This window comes from Crassostrea angulata, chromosome 4 (assembly GCF_025612915.1).
Source record: "Crassostrea angulata isolate pt1a10 chromosome 4, ASM2561291v2, whole genome shotgun sequence".
Classification (NCBI taxonomy): domain Eukaryota; kingdom Metazoa; phylum Mollusca; class Bivalvia; order Ostreida; family Ostreidae; genus Magallana; species Magallana angulata.
The window spans coordinates 16,929,324-16,942,320 of NC_069114.1; the positions used below are offsets into that span (position 1 = coordinate 16,929,324).

General features: G+C 34.0%; 2 protein-coding genes across 2 annotated transcripts; one reads left to right on the top strand and one right to left on the bottom strand.

The window, feature by feature from the left end:
* Positions 1-774: 774 nt before the first annotated feature.
* Positions 775-4,102, top strand: LOC128179269 (uncharacterized). The gene is made up of 7 exons (XM_052846649.1): positions 775-1,013; positions 1,322-1,431; positions 1,618-1,737; positions 2,943-3,092; positions 3,202-3,341; positions 3,507-3,707; positions 3,882-4,102. Exons 1-7 carry the CDS (start codon positions 837-839, stop codon positions 4,100-4,102), a joined length of 1,119 nt encoding a protein of 372 aa, XP_052702609.1. The 5' UTR covers positions 775-836.
* A 440-nt stretch (positions 4,103-4,542) lies between these two features.
* On the bottom strand, positions 4,543-7,064 carry LOC128182117 (uncharacterized). The gene is made up of 6 exons (XM_052850732.1): positions 7,054-7,064; positions 6,858-6,995; positions 6,433-6,515; positions 6,138-6,236; positions 5,744-5,856; positions 4,543-5,431 (listed from the first exon to the last, which is right to left on the bottom strand). The coding sequence occupies exons 1-6, from the start codon at positions 7,062-7,064 to the stop codon at positions 4,553-4,555; spliced, it is 1,323 nt and encodes a 440-aa protein (XP_052706692.1). The 3' UTR covers positions 4,543-4,552.
* Positions 7,065-12,997: the final 5,933 nt, after the last annotated feature.

The window sequence follows — 12,997 nt, forward strand, 5'->3', positions numbered from 1 at the left end:
CGCATGTAACAATTCGTTGTGTTACCCGTTGCTAAGTGTGTTGCTTACGCCGAGGGTAATAGATCGGATTATCAACTGCGTCTAAACGAAACAGATTTCAGTATTTAACATGAAAGTATTATAAATTAATATTGTTGGGTTAAACGTAAGTTTAATATTCAAATACTCGATAACCAACAGACCATATCTACCAGACCCTGTCCGACCAAAATCTTTACCGCGATTGAATTGCGCTACCTTTAACTATAATTAAAACTATCAATGTTTAACACATGCTGGTGTGCCAAAATAATTCAGATAGAAAAAAAAAAGTTGACCAGATTATCTTTTCTTCTCCTTATCAAATTGTGTCCATCCAATTTTCTGTTATCAATGGTGCTAAGATGTACTAAACAATTCTTTTCTTATGTTGAGATTACGTTGGACTTGACGTCATGTTTAACCGGAAGAAAAAAAATTAAAAAAAGGTATAGTTTGTAGAATATTGCAAGCTTGTGCTTTTCAGCTTATTAGTTACTGTATTTTATTGTAGGAAACATTATTACGCCGTACGCTTTTAGGCTCGCTTTATTAAATTGTCCGTTTGCAGCGATTAATGTCCAGAGGTGTGTTTAATACACACAATAGTTACATGTACCTCCCTTGCGCTTTAATACTGGCAATCCTAACGCGGGTTCGGCATAAGTTTGCAGTTTTTACACCAATTCATAATTGGCAAAAATGAATGTATTTTTTCGCAACAATAAAACAGGATTCTTAGAATAGGGTCGGAAAGTCTCGTCATGTGACCCGCGAGATATAACGAGAAAACGTACTTCCGGGCAGTTGCTGCAATAATGGCGCTATCAATAATATACTGGGCTCGATATGTAGATGGCCATACAAAGCTTACTAGGAAGAGCGAGAAAGCCGTGGATAGCGACAGGGTGCTAAAGTTCGTTTTAGACAAAGAATATCACGTGATATCGGCGGTGGTTCAAGCTTCAATGCGAGACACTTCATACAAAGTTCAGGTATGTACAAAATATTTAGCCGTCTTCATCCCTACATTTAATCAACCAGGGTAAAACTATGCATCGAATTTTTTCTTTAAGTTAACAATATCGCTTTCTGCGATCAAGAAATGTGCTACATTGTATATTTTTAACCTTAAGTTCGTCATTGTTGCCGTTGTAAATAACCCCTACCCCCACTTTTAGTCTTTAATAGATATATTTGTTTTTAATAATATGTATAAGTATTTCCCACTATAAATACAATATGTCAATATATTCATACACGCAAAGTTGCTTCACAGACATTCCATTAATTTTTTACAAAGATATTTCTGGAAAATGAAGATGATGATGCAGGAACAATTATATCATCAACCTGTGAATGCCCTATGGGTCAGTTTCGCTGCCACCATGTAGCTGCTGCACTTCTGTTTGGGTAATCATTACTAATCTATTATCATACACATGTAAATCAGCATTCTTGTGTTAATCATGGTTGTAATAAGTGTTAAATGTATATTGTCAGCTGATTTTTTGCATTCCAGTGTCTATTAAGTTCAGTTTAAAGAATAAATCTATATGATAGCTTATCTAAACATTGGGATTAATGATGATATTTAAGATATAAAAGAGCAAGTAAGACAGATGTGAAGTGCAGCTGGATCAAGCATCCAAAATCGGCACCTCCCAAATCCACAACAACCATGGCGGAAATGTATCCACCCAGGCAACAAGATTATAGGTAAATCACCAGGACACTTATGCAATATATTTTGTTAAAATGTCAGTGCTAGGCAAAATCAGATTTTTATAAACCATAATGATACCATTTCTATAAAATGTGAATTCAGAGCATTAAAAAGAGAGATGACAGATGCCGACAGATCATATTTGTATGATCAGCTAGGTCTTTTGGGTAGATTTACAGGTTTGATCAACAATTATCATTTTATCCCTGTTTGAGGGAAAACTGTTTCCTCTATATGAGGCCCTTTTATTTTTACGTAAATATTGTATTAATGTTGTGCATGGATATGAATTTATTTTCAAAAAAGCCTTTGTTTCTTTCAGTTTGCATGTGCATGTAACAAAAATTATTGAACTTTTCAAGCTGAACACCTTTTTGTAAATATGCATTAATTGTCCGCCATATTTCTCTTTTACCACTGTTATCCCTACATCCCCTTTAAAAGCTGCAGCTCTCATATCAGTTAAAAGTATATCGGTGAAGAGGTCTCACCCGTGAGGATGTAAATCTTGCTTCGCAATGCTATTTACAAATAGAATTTGCACATATAATATTTAAAGAAATAAATGCATAAAATCCAAAGACCATGAAAGGAACACTAAATGTCGGCCACAAGTTAAAATCAAAGGGTTTATATACCTGTAGATAGATACCTGTGTGACTGTGCTTATTTACAGGTGGTGTTCAGCTTTAAGAAACATTCATTAAATGAATATTTCAACAACTGATATGTAAAGAAAATTATCTATGCAGGAAAAATGATCTCGCAACATAATTCATCTTTCTGTTAAATATGGTTAACCTAATGATATATATTCCAATTGACACAAGCATTGTCGAGAAATTTTTTTATCAAGGCAATATCATTTTTTTTGTATATACATAATTGTCACACTTACACCTATATTGATTACACATGTTCATATGAAAACTATGACATCCTTTTGTTGGCCATATGATTTCTTTATTTAATCTTTGCAGCTATGCATTGGATTTTGTCTAAAGAACCTGAATGTGAGGAAATGCCAGCATTACTTATTGAGGACCAGCTTACAAGTGAAGAGTACATGAATGCCCAGTGCAAGTCTTCATATCTGAGGTACTTTTGAAATTATAATACTGCTCTCTTTCTCTCTCTCTCTCATCTCTCAATCTATAAATATGTAATAATAAATTTTTTTTCTGGTTCATTGCAATAGGGATAAGCTTGTTATTTCTTCGGAAAATGTCATTAAGACTGCATGGATGACTACAGGTCAACGAGAGAATTCGTTATGGGCAGCTGTTCGCAAGTTACGAATAACTGCATCAAATTTTGGGCAAGTTATCGGAGCTATCAGGAGAAATCGGTAATTCATTGATTTCAACATATATTGATTTCTTAAATAACTATAATCTTTTATCTAAATCTTTTTTATTATAATAAGAAATAATTTAGAATCTTAATTTTATTTTTAGGCTAACTTTATCCTTGAAGAAAAGGTTACTCAGTGCTTACAATCTTGAGAAGAGACCTTCTATTCAGTGGGGACTTACACATGAAAAGGTTGCAATAGATAGCTATTGTAAGCTTTCAGAGGTGTCTGTATTGCAGACAGGTAAACATTTATACTGTCAAACTCAAATCTTGGCATAAAACCTGTTCATCTTCAATGTTCATTTGAATCATTATTATTGATTGAATCATTTTTTTTTTAATTATGTGATATGAAACTAATTTATGATACAGTTTATGAAACATTTTATTTTACTTTCAATTAAAGGTATTTGGCTCCATGAATCAGGAGTTCTTGGAGCTTCTCCTGATGGATTTGTCCAGGGTGATCCTAAAACGTGTAATATGAATGTCCACCTTCAAAGTAAACTGACAGCATCACCAGCAATTTTAGAGGTGAAATGTCCGTTTTCAGCAAGAGCGATGTCCATAAAGGATGCTTGTGCAAACTTGAAAGATTTTTTTCTAGGTAGGTTCAGAGATTGATTAGAAAGATTTGCATACAAAACATTCATTATGTTGAGGTTAAAATTAAATACTGTATGTTACCAATAACCCATCCTTAGGTTTGATTGCGTTAATGAAACCTAGTAAATTTTAGCTCTTGTGAGTTTTTCTTTAATAATTTTTCTTAATATTTTAGAGTGCGACTCTGAGGGCACTTTGCGTCTCAAAGAGAGCCATGACTATTGGCATCAAGTTCAAGGCCAACTTTATCTAACAGGAACTTCATGTTGTGATTTCGTGGTTTGGACACCAGTCAGTATGGAAGTTATTCGCATTCTTAAAGATGACTCATGGCAATGCCACTTGAAAAACATGATTGAATTTTATTTCAATGTTTTTTTACCCTCTCTTAATTAAAAACTTGGCAGACTGTAATTCAGAAATTTTCTATTTACTGTTTATTTTCCTATTGATACATTAAATTACTCTAGACAAAACAATTCATTTTGTTTAACTGTTTAATTCTGATCAAAGCAAACATCAGCATGTGTCAGTTCACAGTGTGTAAAAGTGGTTAATAACGAAATGACCTTAACTACACATCATCATTCATGTAGTAGTGTACAGCAAAAGTTTAACAAGTGCTACATATATCTACACTCTGCCCCAGATTATTATTTCCAACACCTGTGTTCATCATTTGACAAGATGGAAGAGGTGTTTCAAAATATTTACATTATAAAATATTTTGAACTTTGAGGCATTAATAAATAAAAAAAAATAAATTTACTATAGGCCTAAGCAAAATGTCAAAGCAAAGATATCTTTGGACATGGTATAAGACATGGTCTGAAGCTCAGAATTACACTAATTAGGAATTTCATATTTATCGGCTATTTCCTTCAGTAGGGGAGATTGCAAATTTACAAGTGCCACACATAATTGAAAAATCTTTGTGGACAAATGTCTGTATTGTGAAGGTATATGGTCTAGAATACAGTAGTTCTTGATTCTTTCATTTGCACGCTCCACGTGAATTCGACTTCTCCCAATCTTGTAACATAACTGTGCTTCTTCCTTTGTAAAATGAGATTTTGATGAAAGGAAAGGTGGTATGTTTAATGTTACACCTGATGGAAGTTTGTCGAAAATGTTAAACCCCTTATCTGCAAGGATCATGTCACCTGGCTTTAACATATCCAAAACTCCACAATGATCGACTATGGCAGCATCAGAGGTGGAACCAGGATAGAGTTCGGAACAATACACAAGTGCCCCGTTTGGTGCTACACAAGTAACAGCCTTTGCTGTATGGCGACTTTTATAGTTGCTATAAGATAAGGACTGGCTGTTCATATTTGAGGGTACATCCTGGGTAATCTCTGTGGCATCCATAGCGATTCTTGCCGAGGAGAACTCCTCGAATGATTTTGGCATTGATCCTTTGCACTTTAACTGGGAAGGTATTCCTACAGTTTTCATCACTCCTTCGAATAGAATTTCATGAAGCGCTGCAACATATGTATTGAAGATATTGGATACTGTAGATTTGCTGGTGTTGAATCTTTCCGCCAAATCTAGATCCCTGAGATTCAGACGCAATTTCATAAGGGTCATAAGGAGTTGGTCACTGGTACTAAATCCTTGTACTGTCCATCCACTGAAATAGTTAAATGGACGCATCCTCTCCAAAACATTGACCAACACATTGAATACCTCGGTGGGAAATGATGTATATAATAGCATCTGTAAATTAAAACATGCATGTCAAATAATTTTATTCATACTATCACTATATTACATGTGATATACTTTTAGTTAGGAATTTTAACCATCTTTTTCAGGTAGAACTAAAGGCTCTATCAGTACATGCAGTATGAAAATGTTATGTTCTACCTGTGAAATCATAGTTATATAGAACAAATTAATCTTTAAGAACTACAATGTATATATATGATTTACAAAATCAACAACTCGATACATTATCTTTTTTCTTTAAAAAAAAAACATGTATAGAACAGTCAATTTGAATCTGTGGAATACACTCGTGTAACAAACCTTGTCTGGGTCTTGTATTATGTTTCTTATGGTAAAAGGTTGTTTTCTTAATCTTAGAGATTCTAATTCTCTTTGGAGGTCTTTGACTTTTTCTTCCAAATCATTTACACTTTCTGTAATGTTAACAAAAGCTATAAGCAATTTTTTCTTTAAATCTTACTTATGTTGAGAAATGTTTAATAGAGAATATAAGCCTTTGTCTGCAGGCATATAATAGAATAAGTTAATATGCCCATTTCCTCCAACTATAGACATACAGAAAATTGTTATAGAAACTTCATTTTTACTGTAATGTCATATTTTGAGTAATGAAATTTGAAGTTTGCTCATATTTTTCTTTCCCTAATGATTCAAATTATAATTAAGTAATTAATTTATCTAAGAACATGTGTACCCTCTGATGTCTCCGGTAAAGAAACAGCATAGCAGTGATCATGATCAGTGTTGCTGCCTTGCACATCTTTGGACAATGTTTCCACAGGACCTGTTCTATCTGCAAACCAAACAAATTAATTTTATGGTTTTTTTTTTGGTCATTAATGGTTTCATTGTGAAAATGTTTATACTCCATTCTTTATTCACATATATTATTAATTAAGAATATCTCATTTAAAACTTTCGCAAGCAAGACCAAGTATTCTGATGTTTCTGTATGGGAGTAAAGTGTAAGAATATGAAAAACGTATAACCTTCAAAGGAATCTGGAGCATCATTACAGTGTTCATGGTTTGATTTTGCTTTCTCTTCTATTTCTCCTTCAACAAGTCTAAGTCTGTAAAATTGAATGACATACTGTTGCATTTTTTTTTTTGAAAAATAAAAACACATTTGCTTCATGTGATTTAAATTGTACCAGTACTTGGAATCGTAAATTATTGTTGATATAAATTATTGTGTACAACTTCCTCCCTTTAAGGAGAGAAGGGATATTATTATAAGTTCATAAGTAAAAATTAAAATTCTCTATCCTACAGCTCAGTGAAATTGTCAAATAAGTAAACACAGAGAGAGATGATTGAGTCAAAAAGTACAAGTCAAGAAGAGTGCTTCCACTGTGTAAAGTAGTACATAAACTTAAACTATACATGGTCAATGTAGAGTTCTAAACATTTACCTTTTTGGCTTAGAATGGTCTGGAAAGCAACCAAGATTTTTGCTATAAGCAAAAATTGTTGGTCCATTTTCCTTTACACCATCCTTAAAATGACAGCTACACAGCCTGTCGTTGGCGGTATAGGCTCTATCTGCTCTCCTGTAAAGACAAGATTAACCATGTTAACAGAGGATTTTAACATAGGTATAATACAAACTGGACCGCCATCTTTACAAATATTTGGGGTTTTTTTTTTTATTTCTAAACTTTCCTTTTTTTAAAGATTTACTATTTGCTATTTCCTTAAAATTTAAAACAATTCAAAATGCCTATTGCGCCAATCACCCTCATCAACCTAGCTATTCTTCTCTCGCGCACAAACACATCACATGCATCCAACTATATTTAATATTATCACAAAAGAATTATGCTGCAAATTTAACTCAGACTTGGCGATGTAAAGTTCAGTTTGAAAGATCTCGTTACAAAACTAAATCTATTAACTTTTCACGTGGAAATGACAGTACAGTGGACTTTAGCATAAACACTGCACCGTGACCTTGAATTACGCTTTTCTTATCTACTTTCAAAATAAAACAGGTGAAATTGCATATTTACCTACACCTCTGTATCCACTTATTCCTTTCCTTCGGATTTGTTGGAAATCTAAACAAGCTGCACGTTCTTTTCGCCCCTGTCATATGATTGCATCCGAATGCAAAACATAGCGGCATCTCGTCTGCTGCCCGGAAGTTGTAAATCGAAAGTGAAAGTAAACGAGACTTTCCGACCCTATAATACCGTATATTAGATATGGTTATCAATATGGTTAATATATATAACCAGTAGTCTGGTTATATATGCATTAATTAATATTGCATTGCGTCTAGTGTTGCCAAGTTGATGTCACACAAACGCTATCGTGTTACGAGTTATTTAAATAAACCCAAAAACTTACCATCTGTCATTTCACATTTTTAGATCACCCGAGTAAAGTCAGGTGACCTATTGCTATCCGTTATCGTCCGTCGTCGTGCGTCGTCCGTCAACAAATTTACATTTTAAACTTCTTCTTAAAAACTACGTACAAGGCTGATTGTTACCATTTTTTGGTATGAGGCATCTCTATGGTTAGCGGAATCTGAATTGTGAAATTCATGGCTCTACAACCCCCGAGGCGCCACATGTGGGGCCAAATATGCAAAAAAAAGCCAAATTTTCAGAAATCTTCTTCTCTACTCCCACACATATGAGGAAACAACTGGTTGCATAGTTATTATGTCCATGAAGCCCTCTACCAAAATTGTGAAATTCCTGACCCCTGGGTCAATGGTTCAGGCTCTAGGGTGGGGCCAATATGGCCACAGAGTAAAACTGTATTAAATCTTACAAAATCTTCTTTTCTACTTCCATACATATTTAGTAAAAAACTAAATGCATGGTTATGATGTCCATGAGGCCCTTAACGAAAAGTTTGAAATTCATGACCCCTGGGTAAGGGGTTCAGGCTCTGGGGTGGGGCCAATATGGCCATATAGTTAAATGTATGTAATCTTAGAATATCTTCTTCCCTTCTCCCATATATATTTGTTAAAAACTAAATGATTTATTATGATGTCCATAACGCCCTCTACTAATATTGTGAAATTCATGACCCCTGGGTCAGGGGTTCATACTCTAGGTTGGGGCCAATATGGCCATATAGTAAAAGTGTATTAGATCTTAGAAAATATTCTTCTCAACTCCCATATATATTTGTTAAAAATTAAATGCCTGGTTATAATGTCCATGAAGCCTTCTATCAAACTTGTGAAATTCTTGTGACCCCTTTGTTGGGGGTTCAGGCTCTAGGGTGGGGCCAATATGGTCATATAGTAAAAATGTTTTAAATCTTAAAAAATCTTCTACTCTACTCCCACTCGTGGGCAAAAACTGAATACATGGTTATGATGTCCACTCACTCCTCTTCCTAAATTGTGAAATTCATGGCCCATGGGTCTGGGTTCAGGACATGAAGGGGGGTGGGGGCAATGTAGTGTTCTCTATTCTCACACATCTGTATAAAAACTGACTTACAATTATGGTGACCAGGAAGTCCTCTACTGAAATTTTATTTTCATATGTATGGGCTTTGAATCTAGGGCAGGGCTGAAATGGATGTATAGGTGTTAATGCATATAATGTTAAAAAATTATCTTCTTTACTCCCACAGACCTGAAAGGTAAACTGAATTCATAATTTTGTAGACCGGATCTTTAGGTTTTTTTCGCCAAAATTATAGGTTTCAAAGTTCTTTTTGAAAGATTTCAGGCAGGGAGGTGGTCGTCATAACAAATTTATAATTTTTCCATTCCAGAATGAAACCCAATTGATTAAATGCAAAATTAGATGTAAAAGTAAACGTTATGATGCTTTTTTATCGAATTATTGTACGATAAAATAAAACTTACAACCATTTAAAAATGCTTTTGAAAAATGGTTAAATCATTTTTTTTTTCAATCATATAAAAGATTTCCCGGCGAATTTTCAAACACTATATTTTAGCAGCGGAAGCGCACTGTGTAACATGGTTCATGGTTGTTCAGTAATAATTTCATATCACTGACAGAAAACGGATATAAAATGACATACTAGTAAAAGTGATGAGACAGAAATATTTCATACAAATGAACATCAAAATAAAAATAAGCATTGAATGCTTAAGGTAAAAATACACAATACCCCCTCCCCACCCCTTTCCAAGTTTTAAGGTGAACTTACCTGGGATACAAATGAAAAAAGATCGTCAAGTCTAATCGGGCAGCATAGAAAAAAATCACATGCTCAATCTCACTATCGAATTGATACCGGATGTTTTTTCCCCTTTAGAAATGTCTTCTGGTGCAATAGAGTAATTTTAAAAAATTCGATCAAGCAGTTTTCATTGATGTTTAATTGTAAAACCTACTTTTTAGAGTTTTCAATTACCGGGTAGTACGAATATCTGATTAAGTGTGTAATCGATAATGTCATTCTTCTTCTATTTTCAATACAATGCACTTGATATTCAACGGCGCTTACGTTAGGGTAACACAAAGTTTCAGATTGCATTGGTTTGCAGCAACATGTTGAAATGGTAAAACGCCTTTTTCTGATTTTAACATCAATATTTAAATTCCAGAACCTATTTGGTGCGTCTATATATTTTATTCACTTTTCCTAAATCAAAATTCAGTAATTTTGTTAACTTGATACGTTAAGTGTGCGTTTTCAACTATTTATTTTGATAGATTTAGCTTTGGCACCCTATTAAGAAATTATACATATCTAAAACGAACTCCTGGTTTTAGAGCTACTCTAACACAATCGCAGACTTTTCATATGATTTCAGTATGAAAACAAACTGAATGTGTCTCGAGTGAAATACGCACTGATAATAAAGACAAAACATAATACGTATAGAAGGAAAATTATAGATAGTTTCTTATGACAAGAATTTTAATGGTCTGGCTGTTAAAGTCTCAAAGTACATGAAGTTAACACAATATGGTCGCACATGCAGTAACATGTTTCTTACAAAATATTAATATTAATCAATAAAGTTAAATTGTCGTTTAGTGGGCTTGTCCGAACAAAAAAATGTATGCATAACTACATTCCTGTTTAACAGTTGTATTTCATTAATTTGACTGCCCAGAGATCGGTTTGTTGTGTTTTTAACGGTGAAAATGTTTGAGTGCTCATTTCAAGGAAGAGTTAACTATGAACAGACACACGTGTAGATTTAATGATATTGCCTTTTAAGATGTTGTAACTATCTAAATTATTCACGATTTTTTAAAATTATGTAGTGTACACTTTGTTCACTATCTATTGTCAAAATGAAGGTTTCTTGATCCGTATATAAACAGTGTTGCAACATTAATACTGAAATGGCAGCTCCCGTTTTTCGAAAACAAAAACATATTTTCTTCTACGATTGGCGTCGGCACGATTAAGATCAGTGGCGTCGGAATCAAATTGAAAAGGGGTGAGGGGGGTTAGGCTTATCAAAAATCTTGACAAGCAAAAACAAAATAGTTTTTGGTTACGGTCATTTATAACTTTGCAAAAAAGTTCCGACGCCTTTGAAGATCCTTCACTTGGAAATTCGCTGAAATATCGGGGGACAATTAGTCAAAGAAAAATATCACAAAATCTTTTTAATGCGAAAGTGCCCTCCTCTAGCTATGTACATTTACCACAGAACTTATTTTAGAGTCCAAAAATGTGCATGATTAAATACTTCTTTCTTTGAATCTATGTGTCAGTGGAGCACCGCATAGGAACATGGACGCGCTAGGATTCGATCAACATAATCAACATAAATGGCAGTAAAAAACACAGTATACTCGATTTTAAATAGTTTTGCAGCAAGTGAGTTAGTAAAACGAATCATAGATCGACCTACAAATACATTTGAGCACAGTCAGTTATACTGACGACGCAATCAATATTAGTCAATCAACATTTACAAGATATGCTTTGCTTTTTCCAGTGCAACTTATATGTGCAGAAATTTGTTTTGTCACCACGCTCTTCGGCTCTCCCCTTCGCATTAATTCAGGCAGGATGCAGTAATCTCGGTTTCTCGTACACATTATACCCAACCCAAGCTAATCTAAATGGAAAATTTGTGTAGACATTGTCTCCGTATATATTTTTCTTCACCGACTCCTTAATAACTCAGGCCTAGCGCTTTGATGTTGAATGTATAATATCGGTTTGAGACATATTATATGCATTATGAAGGTGATAAGGATGTTATTCGTTATCACAATAATGAAGCGATATCATTAATCGATTAAATTTTTCCGGGATTTGTTTCAACGTTAACTGTAGTGCAAATCATTGTTACTATAATACATGTATCTTTAAGGTTGATGGGGATTTAACGTATGGTAGCAAATATACAGAAGCACTGGGAGAAACGGCGTTTCCTCGGTGTGGAAGGAGGCTGGCTAAACGATAAAAGACGACTAAAAATCGTTCAAATACTGACCATCTCGAAGGACCTCGCTTACATACTTGACATTAGGATGAAAAGCAATTCAAAGGACCTTGCTTGATCTTTACGCGAGAATTAAAAAATCAAGTTGGCACGTATTGTACTTATATTCAAGCTCGTTGCAAATCCAGGTACTCTCTGTTTAATCTGAGCAAGATTAAGCCAGTTGAAACGAATTTATGGCTCAAAACTAGATATTAAGAGATCTGGTAGGATGTTCCCATGTGTTTAGAAACTAGGTTCAAGCTCACTGAACACCCCCCCCCCCAAAAAAAAAACCAAACAAAACAAAACTCTGTTCATTTACAGCATAAGCCACACCGAGTGAGAGGTGAAAATTTAAGCTCTGGGCAAAGATTGTTTAAAGTGGTCTTTTAAAGTGTAAAGACGTAGTACGTAAAAACTCTGTTCATTGTCAATGTACACCATGTGACCAAATGCATTCTTTGGGGGAACAAAAGCAAGATTAAATCAAGGAAAGTGAACAAGTGAATTGGACAGGATTTTTCACATATTTCTGCTATAATGACATTTTACTTAGAAAAAGAAACTTAGTTTAAGAATATTTTATAGAATTCCTTGCAAAGATTTCCTTAAAAAAGAGAACAAACACTTTGTCGGTTAATTATTCAATAGCCACAATGGTATTTTTGCACCCGCTTAGGTTTAATACAAGTTGCTGTCCTTTAAAAAAGGACTACAATACGTGGACCATTTGCATGTGTTTCCAACGAAAACGTGAAAGCTTTTTTTAAGAGTATCAGAGATTCCACTGACTCTATAGCCCTCTGCTTTTAACCTGACTAAATTTGTACGTTGTATTACGTATACATGTATATATAGCCCTGACTTTTTATCTCAGAATTAAAAGGGTTCATACTTCTAAAATTATTATAATCTATCTATGAATGAAGATTGCATGCATGTATAGTATCAGACATTCGATGAATTCTACTATTTGCGCACACATTACGATTCGCACTACTTTGTTAACTATGCAGTGACAGCTTTGTGTAAATTGAAAAATTCAAATTTTGATGCATTTTTCTTGAGATTTAAACTTTTATACAGTGACATAATTATTCAATCACACTAACATGCTTTAAAAAATTTAATCGGGAAGTTCTCTAGCAT

Excerpts from the sequence above, each read along its gene's own strand:
- LOC128179269 (XM_052846649.1), top strand. The coding sequence starts at position 837 with ATGGCGCTATCAATAATATACTGGGCTCGATATGTAGATGGCCATACA. Across the intron at positions 1,014-1,321 it reads ACACTTCATACAAAGTTCAG|ATATTTCTGGAAAATGAAGA; the intron begins GTATGTACAAAA and ends TTTTTTACAAAG. Across the intron at positions 3,708-3,881 it reads CTTGAAAGATTTTTTTCTAG|AGTGCGACTCTGAGGGCACT; the intron begins GTAGGTTCAGAG and ends TTAATATTTTAG.
- LOC128182117 (XM_052850732.1), bottom strand. Across the intron at positions 6,516-6,857 it reads GACCATTCTAAGCCAAAAAG|ACTTAGACTTGTTGAAGGAG; the intron begins GTAAATGTTTAG and ends TCAATTTTACAG. Across the intron at positions 5,857-6,137 it reads TTTACCGGAGACATCAGAGG|AAAGTGTAAATGATTTGGAA; the intron begins GTACACATGTTC and ends TTAACATTACAG.